Source organism: Littorina saxatilis, linkage group LG15 (assembly GCF_037325665.1).
Source record: "Littorina saxatilis isolate snail1 linkage group LG15, US_GU_Lsax_2.0, whole genome shotgun sequence".
Classification (NCBI taxonomy): Eukaryota; Metazoa; Mollusca; class Gastropoda; order Littorinimorpha; family Littorinidae; genus Littorina; species Littorina saxatilis.
This window is the reverse complement of record NC_090259.1, coordinates 34,808,214-34,822,817: the sequence shown is the minus strand read 5'-3', so window position 1 is coordinate 34,822,817 and position 14,604 is coordinate 34,808,214. Positions and strand designations below refer to the sequence as shown.

Here is a 14,604-nt window from a genome sequence, read left to right as displayed (position 1 = left end):
GCCGAACACGTCACGGAGTGACGAGAAAAGCATGATTTGCAAGCCAGCCGCATTTGGTCTCGGCAAAGAAACTACAATACGGTGCTTGGTCTCGGTGAGACTGAAAGAGAGAGAGCGACAGATACACACAGTGATTCAAGGCGCACAACTATAGTAAATTTGTCGTAGCACGTCCGTCTATGGCCAAAGTGATCCGGGTTCGATTCCCGGCATAGGCGGTCTATTTTTTTTATATATTTTTTTTAAATTCTTGTTTACTATTGTTTATTATGAACGTTTTAATGTTTTATTTCACTCTAATAATTTTTTTAATTGTGTAAAATAAATAAATATTTTTATTTTTTTATTTTTTAAATCCAAGTGATCCGGGTTCCATTCCCGGCATGGGCGGTCTATTTTTTTTTTTTTTTTAAATTCTTGTTTACTATTGTTTATTATGAACGTTTTAATGTTTTATTTTACTCTAATAATTTTTTTAATTGTGTAAAATAAATAAAAAATTTTTTTTTTAAAATCCACGTGCACAAGGCAAAAACTTTCATACTGGGGGAGCGAGCCAGTCTGAAGAGTACTCGGGTCCAGCGCCAGCGGTTTTTTTATTATCCCCGAGTACGCAGTAGGAGGGTCCTGCAGACTTTAATTGTGTGTCTGTCTGTTCGTCTCGACTTGACAGCTTATTGCTGGGAAACTACTGGGCGCAGTTCGTTCAAAAGTTGATACACTAACTTGATAATAGGTCCGATTGATCGTATTAAAACTTCATAATGTTACCTGGGACCTAAATGCGAAATAAATCGCAAAAGCCACTCTTAACGGTGGGAGTTTTTGCGGTGGGAGGCTGGTCGCTTTGCGAACAGCCAGTCACTGAACTAAAGGCAGCTGAGCCGAACACGTCACGCAGTGACGAGAAAAGCATGATTTGCAAGCCCAGATTTGGTCTCGGCAAAGAAACTACAACACAGTGCTTGGTCTCGGTGAGACTGAAAGAGAGAGAGAGCGACAGATACACACAGTGATTCAAGGCGCACAACTATAGTAAAGTTGTCGTAGCACGTCCGTCTATGGCCAAAGTGATCCGGGTTCGATTCCCGGCATGGGCGGTCTATTTTTTTTTTTTAAAATTCTTGTTTACTATTCCCTTTTAGCAATGACACACTCAGAGCTACAGACTGCTACCGCTGTCGTATTATTGTTAGGTTAGCCATATTTTTGTCAAGTCTGTGAATGTGGTACATAAACATATTTGAAGTTAATCAGAGCTTCCATCTCAGATGGTAAGGCCCCCCCCCCAAAAAAAAAAAAATGCTGTTTGAGCAGACATACGCCACAAATACATACCCCACCACTTCAGTCAACATTCAAACTTCAAATATTCTAAACTCATGAGCACCCCAAATCGAAAAAGACTACTTAACCTTGGTAAATTTGTTACTGAGGGTTCAAAACTGTTCAAGTAAAATTTGGTACTTGTCTTATGGTTGCTCCACTGCTGATATTATGTGTACATATTAACTAGCGCTGCACTGTCACAGTTACCTTGTTTTAAAAATACCTTGTACAATATAATCTGCTTTTTTGTTGTTGTGGTTCTACTCGAGTCCTACCCCAGTATTACTGTTTTCTAGTCATTTTAATGCACTGTGTCGCAAACCTCATAAACAACATCTGTGTTGTCGCAAACAACATCTGTGTTGTGTGTTAATGAATTGCTCACACTCAGGCTCCAGTCCTACTCCAGTATTACTTAATCCGGTAAATAGAGCTTGTCAGTTGTTATACTTTGTTTTCTAGTCATTTTTACTGTTTCGCAAACCATTATAACATGTTTTCCATTATCACAAGCTTTGTAAGGGACGGTACCTGCCATTACAGCAACTTCGAAAATGCCCATGATTGCCTCCCTTACGCCGTTCTTGTACATGCCTGTGTGCATTTAGAAATTGCACTGCATACCCACAGTTACTTTTGTTTGAATACTTTTGAGTTGTGCTTTTGTTCACTTACTTTGCTTACGTCATTCTTCTTGTGTTCTTTTTAAAAAAAACGGAGGTAATGTTTGAATATTGTTTTGTTGCTTGCGTTGAATTTTGAAATGTTTCCTAGTCGCAATTCCAGTCTCTTCCTCTGTCCTTACCATCTTCTTTTTTACCATACTTCATGTACTGTATTTTATGTATTCACTATGTGGCTCAAAAGAGCTTTTTGTCAAAATAACAACTGTTCAAGCGCAAACAGCTCTATTTGGGTGCGATTTTTTTGCTTTTTTTTCCATTTGTGTGTGTGTGTGTGCGTGCGCGTGCATGAGTCTGTACTCGTGTGTGTGTGTGTGTGTGTGTGTGTGTGTGTGTGTGTGTGTGTGTGTGTGTGTGTGTGTGTGTGTGTGTAAGAAAGAGAGAGAGAGTGTGTGTGTGAATGTGTGTGTGCATTTTCACTGTGATCAAATAAAAGAGAAAGGCCAGTCACCACGCACATCCTCGCATGCAATGTATTTATATAGCAAAGGGAATGCCTGTAATTCACACAGAGCAATCACTTGGTCTTAAACGTGCACAAGACAAAAACTTTCATACTGGGGGAGCGAGCCAGTCTGAAGCGTACTCGGGTCCAGCGCGAGCGTTTTTTATACGTGAAGGCAACGTATCTCATATTACTTTAAAATCTAAATATGAACCATTAAAATAAAGTACGAGACCTCTCCTTACAGCATTTTCCTATATCCTGGCGCATAAACCACATTGTGTGGTTGCTTGACTAAAATTAAATGAATCGGGTGACCCGTTCCAACGGCTCTGCGATATCACAGCAAACCATGAAGCACGCAAGGACGACCCAAGTTAAATTTAGAAATGTCATCTCGACCAAAATACTCCCAGGAAGCAAGTACCTTGGGCGAGGAAGTGTATGTTTAAAAAGACTGAAATTCAGCATAACAGTAACCTTTTCCCAGGAACAGATTAAGTCTGTTAGGTAACCCAATGCACACGTGTATCATGTGTGTGTGGTGGTGGTGGGGGGGGGGGGGGGGGTGTTGTTTAGTTTGGTTAGTGAAACTGCCTAGCAAGAATGTTTTGTTTCATAAAGACTTTGTAAACGACCCTAAAGTAATGTTCCGTCCAATTCATTTGAATTGAAGGCTAGGTTTGGGTACACACATAAAGGCATGCGCGTACGCACGCACACACGCACACCCACAAACACACACACAGACACACACACACACACACACACACATGGCGTCGCCCATTTACACAGACAGACAGACAGACAGACAAGCAGACGACATACAAACACACACACATACACACATTCGCACACGCACACGACAGTCAGAAACACAACGACGCCCACTTACACACTAACACACACCCTTATAAGCGGGGGTGAAAGCGTGGCGGTCAGTGACCCAGAACGATCGACACAAGCCAACGCTCGAAGTTCGATTGCCCTACTTTTCTTTTCTGTTTCCTTAAAAAAAATCATTGACTTTTCCTGCTGGTTAACACTCGGTATGATCTGGGTCAGTGGAACATAACAGCAGCAGTTTCAACACTGGATATTGTTGCAGATTTTAGCGCGCTGTCCACGATTTTTTAAAGCACCAAATGCATGATGTTCGAAAGGAGTTTTGCCCTACTTTGATACGTGACGTGGTATCTAACGAGCAGTTTTTACAACTTTCCTCTGCGTGACTTATCTCGATAGGGATAGGTGAGGTCTGGGTACGTAACGCAATATCTAAACCTCCCTAATGATGAAGCTGAAAAAGAACGTAAGGTGGAATTCAGTAATGGTTCTGTGAATATGGTTACTAATGGTACCGAACAACCGTTCTGATCAAACAAAATGATTTACAAGTTTCTTACTAAACGCATATATATATATGAGGGACAAAATCACACCCAAAAAAGGAAAAATTGAATAATCTGTTAACAACATAAAATAACGCTAAACGTCTATTAAACATAACGTCAAAGAATAATGGATACTTAAACAAATGAGTTGGGTATTAACAATGTCTGTGGTCGGGTGTTGCCGATCTTGGTGCACATTTCGGCTGCATGGTTGCTGTGCACGTACACATGTTTACAAAACACAATATTTTGTGTGTGTGTGTGTGTGTGTGTGTGTGTGTGTGTGTGTGTGTGTGTGTGTGTGTGTGTGTGTGTGTGAGTGTGTGTGTGTGTTTGTGTGTGTGTTGAATGTGTGAGTGTGTGTGCGTTGGTGTGTGTGTGCGTTGGTGTGTGTGAGTGTTAGAGTGTGTCAGTGCGCGCGTGTGTGTTATACCAACTCACCCGATACGGAGTGTTAGGAACGAGGGAGAAGAGCAGGAGACAGACGATGGTCACGCAGATACAGAGGGTCAGCAATTTAGTCCGCGTCACCTGCAGGCACCGCCTTAACACCACACGAATCATTGCTGCCAACCTGAAAAACACAACACGACCTTAAAAGATACAGTTGAACCTGCCCGGCGACCACCTCTCGATACCGACAACCGTAAAGCCTTCACGATGAGTTTTTGTTCACATAGTTCATATTACTATAGAACGACCGTTTTGGTCGGTCGATTGGATAGAGATGACTGTAATTCACATTTCTTAAGCGACCACCTGTCTATAGTGATCACGTTTGGTCAGTTTCTTCAATGCTCGTAAGAGAGAGGTTCGACTGAACATTCTTTCTGTGAAAACACGACTTTTACTTTCCGTCCCACGAAAACATCACTAAAAGTAAATTTTAAGGGGCTTATTGTCCGTCAGGTCTTAATTGCCTATATTGGACATGAATTGGTTTATACGATTCGAGTTTTTACGCCCTCACGGCTTTTGATGTATGCGTGATTAGGTGGTATCAGCCATCTGCATAATGACCAAGATCTTTAACGTGCCATTGTGGTGACACGGGGGTGGGAGATGGATACCGTCTCTGGGTCTGCACATAAAGTTGACCCGTGTCCGTCCCGGTCCGGATTCGAACCAGCGACCTTTCGATCACAAGTCCAGTGCTCTACCACCTGAGCTACCCGGGCCCCCAAACATCACTAAATATCTGTCGAGGCTTTTACGCGGGATAAGAGCGTCTTTTTATTTGAACATATACCGCAAACTACCTTGTAAACGCCCATATCGAGCAAACGCCCACCCCCTACTTTGGGTCAAAAACTGTGTATAGGGTATAGTACCTTGTAAACGCCCATCCCCCACATTGTTTCTAAAGGTGTACAAAACAACAGTTTCTAGTTGATTCTAAACCTCTTCGGGAAATAAAGAGATATCATTCGAGTGAATAATGACAAGATCCTGCAATGCAGTTATAACGTTGAGTTCATTCATTTGCCACTGCAGTCTCAGGATAGCCATGCCAAACGCGGACGACGATTTGAGAGACTCGTATAAGGTTTAAGAGGTCAACCTTGGGGGATTTAAAGAGATCGAGTCAACTGACTGGTTTTTTTTTAATACGCTGCCCAGAGACTCACACACTTTCACAAATATCTTTTGATAGAATTCGTTATTCAACAAGTTGTCGGACAGACAGTTGTATGTCACGGTTATCTATTGTTAATTTGCATCGGATTAAAGAACTATGGACCAGAGAAAAGTTTCGAATCGAAGGATGTTTCGCTCTGGCCAGTGTAACAGTCGCGCATGCGCATTAAGCCCCCACAGTCACGAGGCACATGAAAATTAGTAATTAACGCGTGAAAATTGCTAATTTTTAGTTTTGGCGTTAGTAAGCCGTCAGGAAGCGAGCCAAAACTGAAAATTAGACATTAACACTTGAAAATTAGTTATTAACACGTGAAAATTAGTAATTAACACGTGAAAATGAGTTATTTTCACGTCATAATTGTAATTTTCTTGTGAAAATTGGTAACTTTCACGGGTTAATTACTAATTTTTAGTTTTGGCGCTAGTAAGCCGTCATAAATCTGACTTAAGTACAGTGCAGCGTTTGCATTTTTATCTGAATTAGTTGCACGAATTGACATAAGTTACAATACACATTCAGAGACAAATCCCCTCTGACTCTGTCGAGAAATAAATCAGGCTGTAGGTATTTGTTACGTATTCAAGTGGGTCTGTTTGCTCTTATTCGGTCCAAAAAGAGCGTCCGATCTATGCCAACTAACGCACGCACAACGGACGCCAACGAAAAACAACGACAACACAGTACAACCCCCTAGGGCTTTAAAAAGAGCAAGTCCTGCCTTGCAACACATATTCATTTATGTTGTTTATAAATACAAAGTCGGCGAAGAAAGAAACTCCGATTGCGGAACATAAGTGAAAAAAGTATGGACGTGTTAACCCGTGATTTGTAAAAATGTAAAACATTTTAAAAATCACGGGGCGCGCCCCGCGATTTGTAAAATGTCTTACAAATCACGTAAATGCGCCCGATATTTACCTTTTTTTTTTTTTTTTTTTTGGTGCCCGATATTTAACTTATCATCTCCAAAGTGAAGGGATCTATTAAAAAAAATGTCATTACTTTTTTGTTCCATCGCTTGGAAATTCGGGTCGCTTCCTCCCAGTGGAAAGCTAGCAGTAACAGAGTCGCGCTACCCCAAAGTCAAGGGATCTATTAGTCCCGTTTCGCCGTTATCCCATTTCACCCCCATCCCATTTTCGCGACATTTCACAGGCTAAGTGTCATTTTACCACCATGTCAGGTACCATTAGCTCCACTTCCCATTTTGGCGCAATCCCGTTTCGCCGTTAGCCTATTTCGCCGCATCCCATTTTTGCGACATGTCACAGGCCAAGTGTCATTTTACCACCAAGTCATGTACCATTTGCTCCACAACCCAGTTTGGCGCAATCACGTTTCGCCGTTATCCCATTTCGCCCCCATCCCATTTTTGTGACATGTCACAGGCAAAGTGTCATTTTACCACCGTGTCATACCACTAGCGCCACATTCCATTTTGTCGCCATGCCGTTTTGTCGTCATCCCATTTCGCCGCCATCCCTATTTCGCGACATTTTGGATTGTGGCAAAATGGGATTTCGCGTAAACGGAATGTCTCCCTAGTTGAATAACGCAGTATAGTAGTATAGTGAGACTTGGCAAGAAGAATAAATCAAAAATGGGATGGTGGCCAAATGGGATTAATAATAATAAAAGGCATGCATTACTTTGTGGAATGCGATATTTTTACATTTTACAAATCCCGGTTTTAGGTTCGACGTGATTTGTAAAATATTTTTGCATTTTTACAAATCACGGGTTAAACAGGACGTCTTATCAGGGAGCACCGTGCTTACATTGACACAGCGTTAAATCACGCGCTACTTGCTGTCAGTTGAAACGCACTGGAGGGGTTGCATATGACGGCTTACTAGTGCCAAAACCCAGAGATTTCATTTTCACGTGAAAATGAGTAATTAACAGTGTTAATTACTAATTTTCATTCTTGCCTCGTTTTCGGTCACAGTAGTCGGACTTTAAGAGTCTGCACTGAGAGGCTTCAACGTCCGGCAAACATCACTCTCACACTATTTCTGAAATATCTTTTAATAGAAAGGCCTTATCGAGCAAGTTATCCGACGGGAAGATGCATGTCACAGTTTTCTGCAATAGTGCTTTCCTTAACGTTGTTTTGGGTATCTTAGAAAAGAATAATCGACCCCGAAAACTTTCGAATCGAAGCTGTTCGTAGCAGACAGACTTTTGATCGGCTGTGGTCTCACACTTTCACAGATATCTTTCAATAATATTCCTTATTCGACAAGTTGTCGAGCAGACAGCCGTACCTCAAATTTGTTTCTACTACCACACCCATACATTTGCTTTGTAGTGTATTAGTGAAGGACAATCGATCCAAAAATGTTCGAACCGAGAGAGGAAAAATGGCGGCCGGCCGGACATGTGCTAAAGGTCCGACCACTAGCAGACGGATCTCTTCGGTCGAGACTCACACACTTTCACAAATATCTTTTGATAGAATTCGTTATTCAACAAATTGTCGGACAGACAGTTGTATGTCACGGTTATCTACACATGGGCTTAGCTCTCATTGTTAATTTGCATCGGATTAAAGAACTATGGACCAGAAAAGTTTCGAATCGAAGGATGTTTCGCTCTGGCCGGTGTAACAGTCGCGCATGCGCATTGAGCCCCCACAGTCACGAGGCACATGAAAATTAGTAATTAACGCGTGAACATTTTACTAATTTTTAGTTTTGGCACAAGTAAGCCGTCAGGAAGCGAGCCAAAACTGAAAATTAGACATTAACACTTGAAAATTAGTTATTAACACGTGAAAATTAGTGATTAACACGTGAACATGACTAATTTTCACGTCATAATTGTAATTTTCTTGTGAAAATTAGTAACTTTCACGGGTTAATTACTAATTTTTAGTTTTGGCGCTACTAAGCCGTCATAGTTGCAAGTACATTTTTATCTGATTCCGCAGTAAGCCTTCCTCTCCTCTACTCCTCTCCCTTCCCTTCCCGTTCGCCTTTGGTCGCGGGCGATTTTTGTCCAGAGGGTGCGTTGTTGTCAAAATGGCCGCTGAACCAGTGCAAATGGCCCATTACAAAGTTCGATTCAAAAGTAATCAAGTTCTTTTTTCCGTCATGTATGAGTGGCCCTGAAAAATGGACGAGTCAAAATGTTTGTTGATTTAATAAAAATGGCTCGCGTTAAATTATTCCGTTAACGTGACCGTTTGAATAGGATTTACAGCCGAAACCGATTAACTTGAATCAAAATGGGCTCAGGCTTAAAAATACTACTGCGTTTTCAGTCTAAGGTTCCCTCTCTCAAAAGTGTTCACAGTGTGGTCAGTGTCGGTAAATAAATGCTATGCTGGACTGTCATAGTAATCTAAACAGAAAAAATAGCAAAGTGGAGAGAGAGAGAGAGATAGAGAGATAGAGAGATAGAGAGAGAGAGAGAGAGAGAGAGAGAGAGAGAGAGGGGGGAGAGAGAGAGAGAGAGAGAGAGAGAGAGAGAGAGAGAGAGAGAGAGAGAGAGAGAGAGAGAGAGAGAGAGCTTTGAACTTTATTTATTTATCGAGGGTAACAGAATAAGCAATGTATACATGCTTTTTTTCATCCGGCCCTCGCCCATTGAGGGTAACTCGATTAATAACAAGAAGAAATAAAAGTTAAGTTAATTGCAATACAATTTATATAATTAACATGTCAAAAAATGTAAAAGACATTTCAAAATGCATTATGAAAATCAAACAATGATGTAATATTATCACCGAGTTATTTACTTGTTTCCAAGAGAAACAGCATGTAGAGTTCCTTGAAGGAAGTTTCACTGAATTGCATTTTAATTAAATCGGGAATGGAGTTCCACAATAAGGCGCCAGAATAAGAAAGACTTGATTTGTAAAGGTCAATTCTAGGGGTTGGGGTAATTAATTTGTTTAGTTTTCTTGAATTATTTAGTTTGAAATTTGAGGCCATGAATGTAGGTGCATTCATTCATTCATTGAGAGAGAGAGAGAGAGAGAGAGAGAGAGAGAGAGAGAGAGAGAGAGAGAGAGAGAGAGAGAGAGAGAGAGAGAGAGAGAGAGAGAGAGAGAGAGAGAGAGAGAGAGAGAGAGAGAGAAGAAGAAGAACCGGTCCTAGGGTCTGTTTGCTTTGGTATTTTTACATTACAGAATTAACGTACATCCATACAGCCGGCTACCACGAACGGAAATAGTTGTTTTTTGTACGAGCTGCATCAAGGCGTACGAACGAAATTGCCATGTTTATAGAAAATCGGTACAATACTAAAGTCATGGATTTCTATAAACATCTGTTCAAGCGAAATTTAGTAACATGCAATGTTTTGGTGCTCATGTGCAAATCAGGGGTCAGTTTTGATTACAGAGCGAGAAAAACAAGAAAATGTAGCAAAATCATGCAATGTTGCCACCTTTGGCCCGTGTGTGTCATGAGGTCGACTAGCACCTTGTTAATGATTGTACACATAGCAAAATGAATGTGTGACCATGTTCTTGCAATATCACGAAAGTGCGCTGCCTACCCAATTTACTGCAACGTGTTTCCTCGACCAAGTGCCTAACATGGAGGCTGTAAGAACGGAAACATTCGGTGTACAAACTATATAGCCGGAATCAGTTGACACCGGTCCTGACTGGAAATTGCAACAGAATCGATCAATAGCTCACTGAATTAAACAGACCGTTGTGAGAAAAAATTCGGTTTCAAAAGACATTCCTGCCATTCAGGTGAGTCATGCGTGACACGCACTGACTGATCTTGTATTCATCACCATGGCTACACGTCACACACTTTTGTTCTCTCCCCCCCCCCCCCCTCTCTCTCTCTCCTTCTATCTCTCAGCGGTGGCTACATGAATGTAGAGAGAGAGAGAGAGAGAGAGAGAGAGAGAGAGAGAGAGAGAGAGAGAGAGAGAGAGAGAGAGAGAGAGAGAGAGAGAGAGAGAGAGAGAGAGAGAATCAGAATCAGAATCAGAATGGTTTAATTGCTCAGGCAATATGCCCATTGCAAGTTGGGCTGGATTTGGGGAAGGGTATTCGAACACTCAAATATCGAAACCGAAGCCGATAGTGCATTTACACAAATTTGCATGAATAAGAGTGTCCGTTCAAACTGACATTACAACATGTCAGACGTGTCGCGCTCTGAACGAGGCTATAAGTGTCCGTTCAATGCCCATTGTTTTTCACAATACACACGATTTCATGTTCGATCGCGAAACGTTCGTTAACCAAGGTAGAACCGGATCAAGTCAATTAGGATCTTCTGTCTTGCTTGAACCTTCCGTAGATGATGTTCTGGTATGTTCCATCTGTCCACTGGTCTCCAAGAGGCGAGCCGCTGCATGTAGCCTAGTTCCTCTGGAATCATGTTCTTGGAACCCTGCTTGATGAACCAGAATGTTACTTCATCGCTGTATTCAATCTGTGGGTTGGACACAAGCACAAGATCGTCCGTCTCGAAAATGTACAGCGGTTCTTTTTTTGTGCTGTCATTAGTCACAATCCTGTGATGTATGTTGTTCCTGCGCCTGTCCCGGAGACGACGCTGCAATGGCCTGTCCATGATTGCCCCAGTATACTCTTTAACTGTGTCAAAAGGATCGTCTTTTTCTGGGTCAATACAGTTTTCTCCAGGCACGCTTCTGCGTGCAATGTCGTAGAATAAACAGAAAATGGGTCACCACTTGCCAACACAGTAGAGTCACGACTGTTTGCACGTGACTTTCCAGCGGTCACCGTGTCGAGGTCTGTGTCAGGTGTGTTATCTTCTTCGGTATGGCAATGACTCAGTTGTTTTTTGGGTGTAGCTTCAAAAAGTGGCACATTAAAAGTTTCACTTGCCTTATCCTCTCGTTTTGCTCTCCTATCCTCGGCTCTCTTCTTATCTCTTCGCATCTGGCTTGGTGGTTTTCTGCGATAACATTGAACCTTGTTGTCATGTGTGTCACTGTGCGCGTAGCGTGTAGCTGGGTCGCCATCATTGGCCGCCGGTGCAAGTCTGACAACAAACGTCAAGTTGTCCCCATTGCCGGCGATTTTCCATGATGTGACGTGGTGGTCGTGGAGTAGGGCTTGTAGAGATGTACTTGCAGCAGTTGGTAAACCAACGACTGTCATTCTGACGAGTTATTGGCAACTTTTGGTGGAAACGAAGCGCAGCTCAAAACTCCAACCTGCCCGCTCGGCGAAGTCTCGCGAGCAGCAGAGAGAGAGAGAGAGAGAGAGAGAGAGAGAGAGAGAGAGAGAGAGAGAGAGAGAGAGAGAGAGAGAGAGAGAAAGAGAGAGAGAGAGAGAGAGAGAGAGAGAGAGAGAGAGAGAGAGAGAGAGAGAGAGAACTCGAACTCGAACTCGAAAACTTTATTACTGAGGGATGATAGCATTAGGTCCATGTAGTCCTTTCTTACAGCTAGTCCCTACGTGAAACGAAGAACAAGCTTAAGTATGAAGAATAAAAAAAGAAATCAAATAAAACACAATCATGTAGGGAAAAGTATAACAAAACACACACAAACAATTCAAAAAGTGTGCTTATTAATGGAAGCATACTATACACTTTCTCTTTCACGCATCCTCACACACACTCGCACAAATTGTACACCGACTTAGTCGTTAGAGAGGTGCTTTCGGAGCTGTCTTTTAAAAGAAGATAATGACAGACATGACTTGATATTTACAGGTAGTGAATTCCAAAGGAACGCACCAGAATAAGAAAAACTAGTTTTAAACAAATCGATGCGGGGCCTTGACAAGGCAAGGTTATTTCGAGTGTTTGAATAATATGACGGAGATGATTTGAAGAGTTGTATAAGATATGTTGGGGCGTCCTGATAGACAACTTTATACATAAATGAACATTTATTATACAAAAGCTGCTTCTTTAAGCTTAACATCCCAATACTTTTCATCTTTTCCTTTGTAGAAAGAGATGGACTGGGCAGAACTAGTTTAGCAGCTCTACGCTGGAGCGAGTTCAGCTTCTTCAAGTGAACTTCACTACACCCGTCCCATACTATGGAAGCATAATCAATATGGGGTTTTATGTGGGCATTGTAAAATAGTTTTCTTGTGTCTAGATTAATAATGCTTTGTAACGTTGACAAAAGAAACAGGTTTTTAGCAATTTTTTTGCAGATTCCATTGATGTGAGTCTGCCATTTGAGATTATTATCAACAGTAAGTCCCAGTAAACGGTGCTCAGCTACTTGCTCAATGGAGTGCTCATTTAGGGACAGACTCAGAGTCATTTCTGAATGTTGATGTTTTTGGCGAGTGCTGATTATCATAGACTTTGTTTTAACTGGATTAATAAGCATACGGTTTGCAGAACACCACTCAGAAACATCGTTTAGGCTCTGTTGCAATTTGTCTTGAATTTGTGCAGGGCTTTTCCTGAGCATGGTGGAACATTTCATCAAGGTTGGGTCTTTCCTTACGGTATTCATTATCGGGACCGACATAACAGATTTGCACAGGATATTATTTTGTTTTATTTTCAATACTGTATGGTCCTTTTGCTGGGAAATGTGGGTCGCCTCCTCTCCACGGAATACTAGCAGCAACAGAGTCGCGCTACCCATGTGTGTGGGTGTGCGTTGGTGTAATCAGCCACCTGCACTTATGGCCGAATGACCGAGGCCTATTGCGTGCCACAGTGGTGACGTGGGGGTGAAACATGGATACTGTCTCTGGATCTGCATAATTATATACAGTTGAAATGTGTCCGTTCAGGCTTGGACTTGAACCCGTGACCTGAGGATCACAAGTCCAGTGCTCTACCAACTCAGCAACTGAGCGGCTACCGCTCCTCTGGAGAAGAGATTCCTCAATTCAAACATTAGTATAGTGCACTCATCAAAACTCAACAGCCTGGCGCATACACGCACACACACACAAACACACACGCACAGGCACACGCAAACATATCCTCAACACCATCCCCCTTTCCCCCTCGTCTCCGCACCCCCACCCTACCCCGTTACACATAAATACCTTTTCAGAGACAAATATTTTCAGAGAAAGAGAAAGGTCTAGAGAGTGTGTAAAAAGAGAATATAAGTAGGCAAACCCCGACTGAGGAGCAAGGCACACATAGCTACCAACAAGAATTTAGATATCAATATATCATTCGGTGAATTTTGCATTGGTTCAAAACTAGGAGACAACGCCACATGTAAATTCCACTTAAATACGTCAATGTCCATAAAAAACCCACCCAATGCAGCAGCTTTCCACACATATACAATAACAGACGGATATACCTAGGTATCCTCTATCACCATCGTTAACTTAATTCAGTCAAGTAATACCTAAATGTGACAAGAAAACCACAAAACAAACACAGAAACAAACAAACACAAGAGAAACAACAACAACAACAACAACAACAACAACAACAACAACAACAACAACAACAACAACAACAACAACAACAACAGCAGCAGCAGCAGCAAAAGATTTCCCGGAAAAAATCACACGCATGCATGCACGCACACACACACACACACACACACACGTTCTCTCTCTCTTTCTCTCTCTCTCTCTCTCTCTTTCTCTCTCTCTCTCTCTCTCACACTTCTCTCTCTCTCTCTTTCTCTCCTCTTTATATCCACTTCCTATGCTCAGAACACATGCTGACATAATGTCAAAACACTAGTAAACATATTGCGCAATAGCATGAAGTGTAAAGTTTCTGTCGGAAATGCGATATTGTTTCCTTCGACCCTGGCCATTGCGTCTTTGAGTTGGTTGCGTCTAACTACTGATAAACACGACATTCCTTACTCTGCCCCCCTCCCCCCTGCCTTGCTACCCCCCCCCCCCCCACCAGCCCCCTTTTCCCCCAAACTCCACCCCCCATCACCACCGCCATACCATACGCTACGCCACCAACAGACCACTTCAAAGGAGGTCAAGACAGTCTTCGATTATATAGCGCCATTCGTTATTAGCATATAAATCTGTGTACTAGAAAATGACTGGGTGCGCCTTGTAACTGGAAGCACCTTCTCGTCAAACATTACGGTATGGGCCTTTTCTTTTGTAACCTGGGAAAATCCGAGACCCCACATTTAATTTTCAAGACTCAAGACTCAAGACTCAAAATGTTACTGTCCTTATATAAAAAC

General features: G+C 42.1%; 1 protein-coding gene across 1 annotated transcript in view; it reads right to left on the bottom strand.

Moving 5' to 3' along the window:
- LOC138949151 (uncharacterized) overlaps window positions 1–14,604 on the bottom strand; it is a 65,384-nt gene that overhangs the window by 18,082 nt on the left and 32,698 nt on the right. Inside the window, exon 3 of the mRNA XM_070320914.1 lies at window positions 4,293–4,425. Within this exon, the coding sequence (XP_070177015.1) occupies window positions 4,293–4,415 (123 nt within the window). The 5' untranslated portion in view covers window positions 4,416–4,425. The remainder of the gene's footprint in view (window positions 1–4,292; window positions 4,426–14,604) is intronic.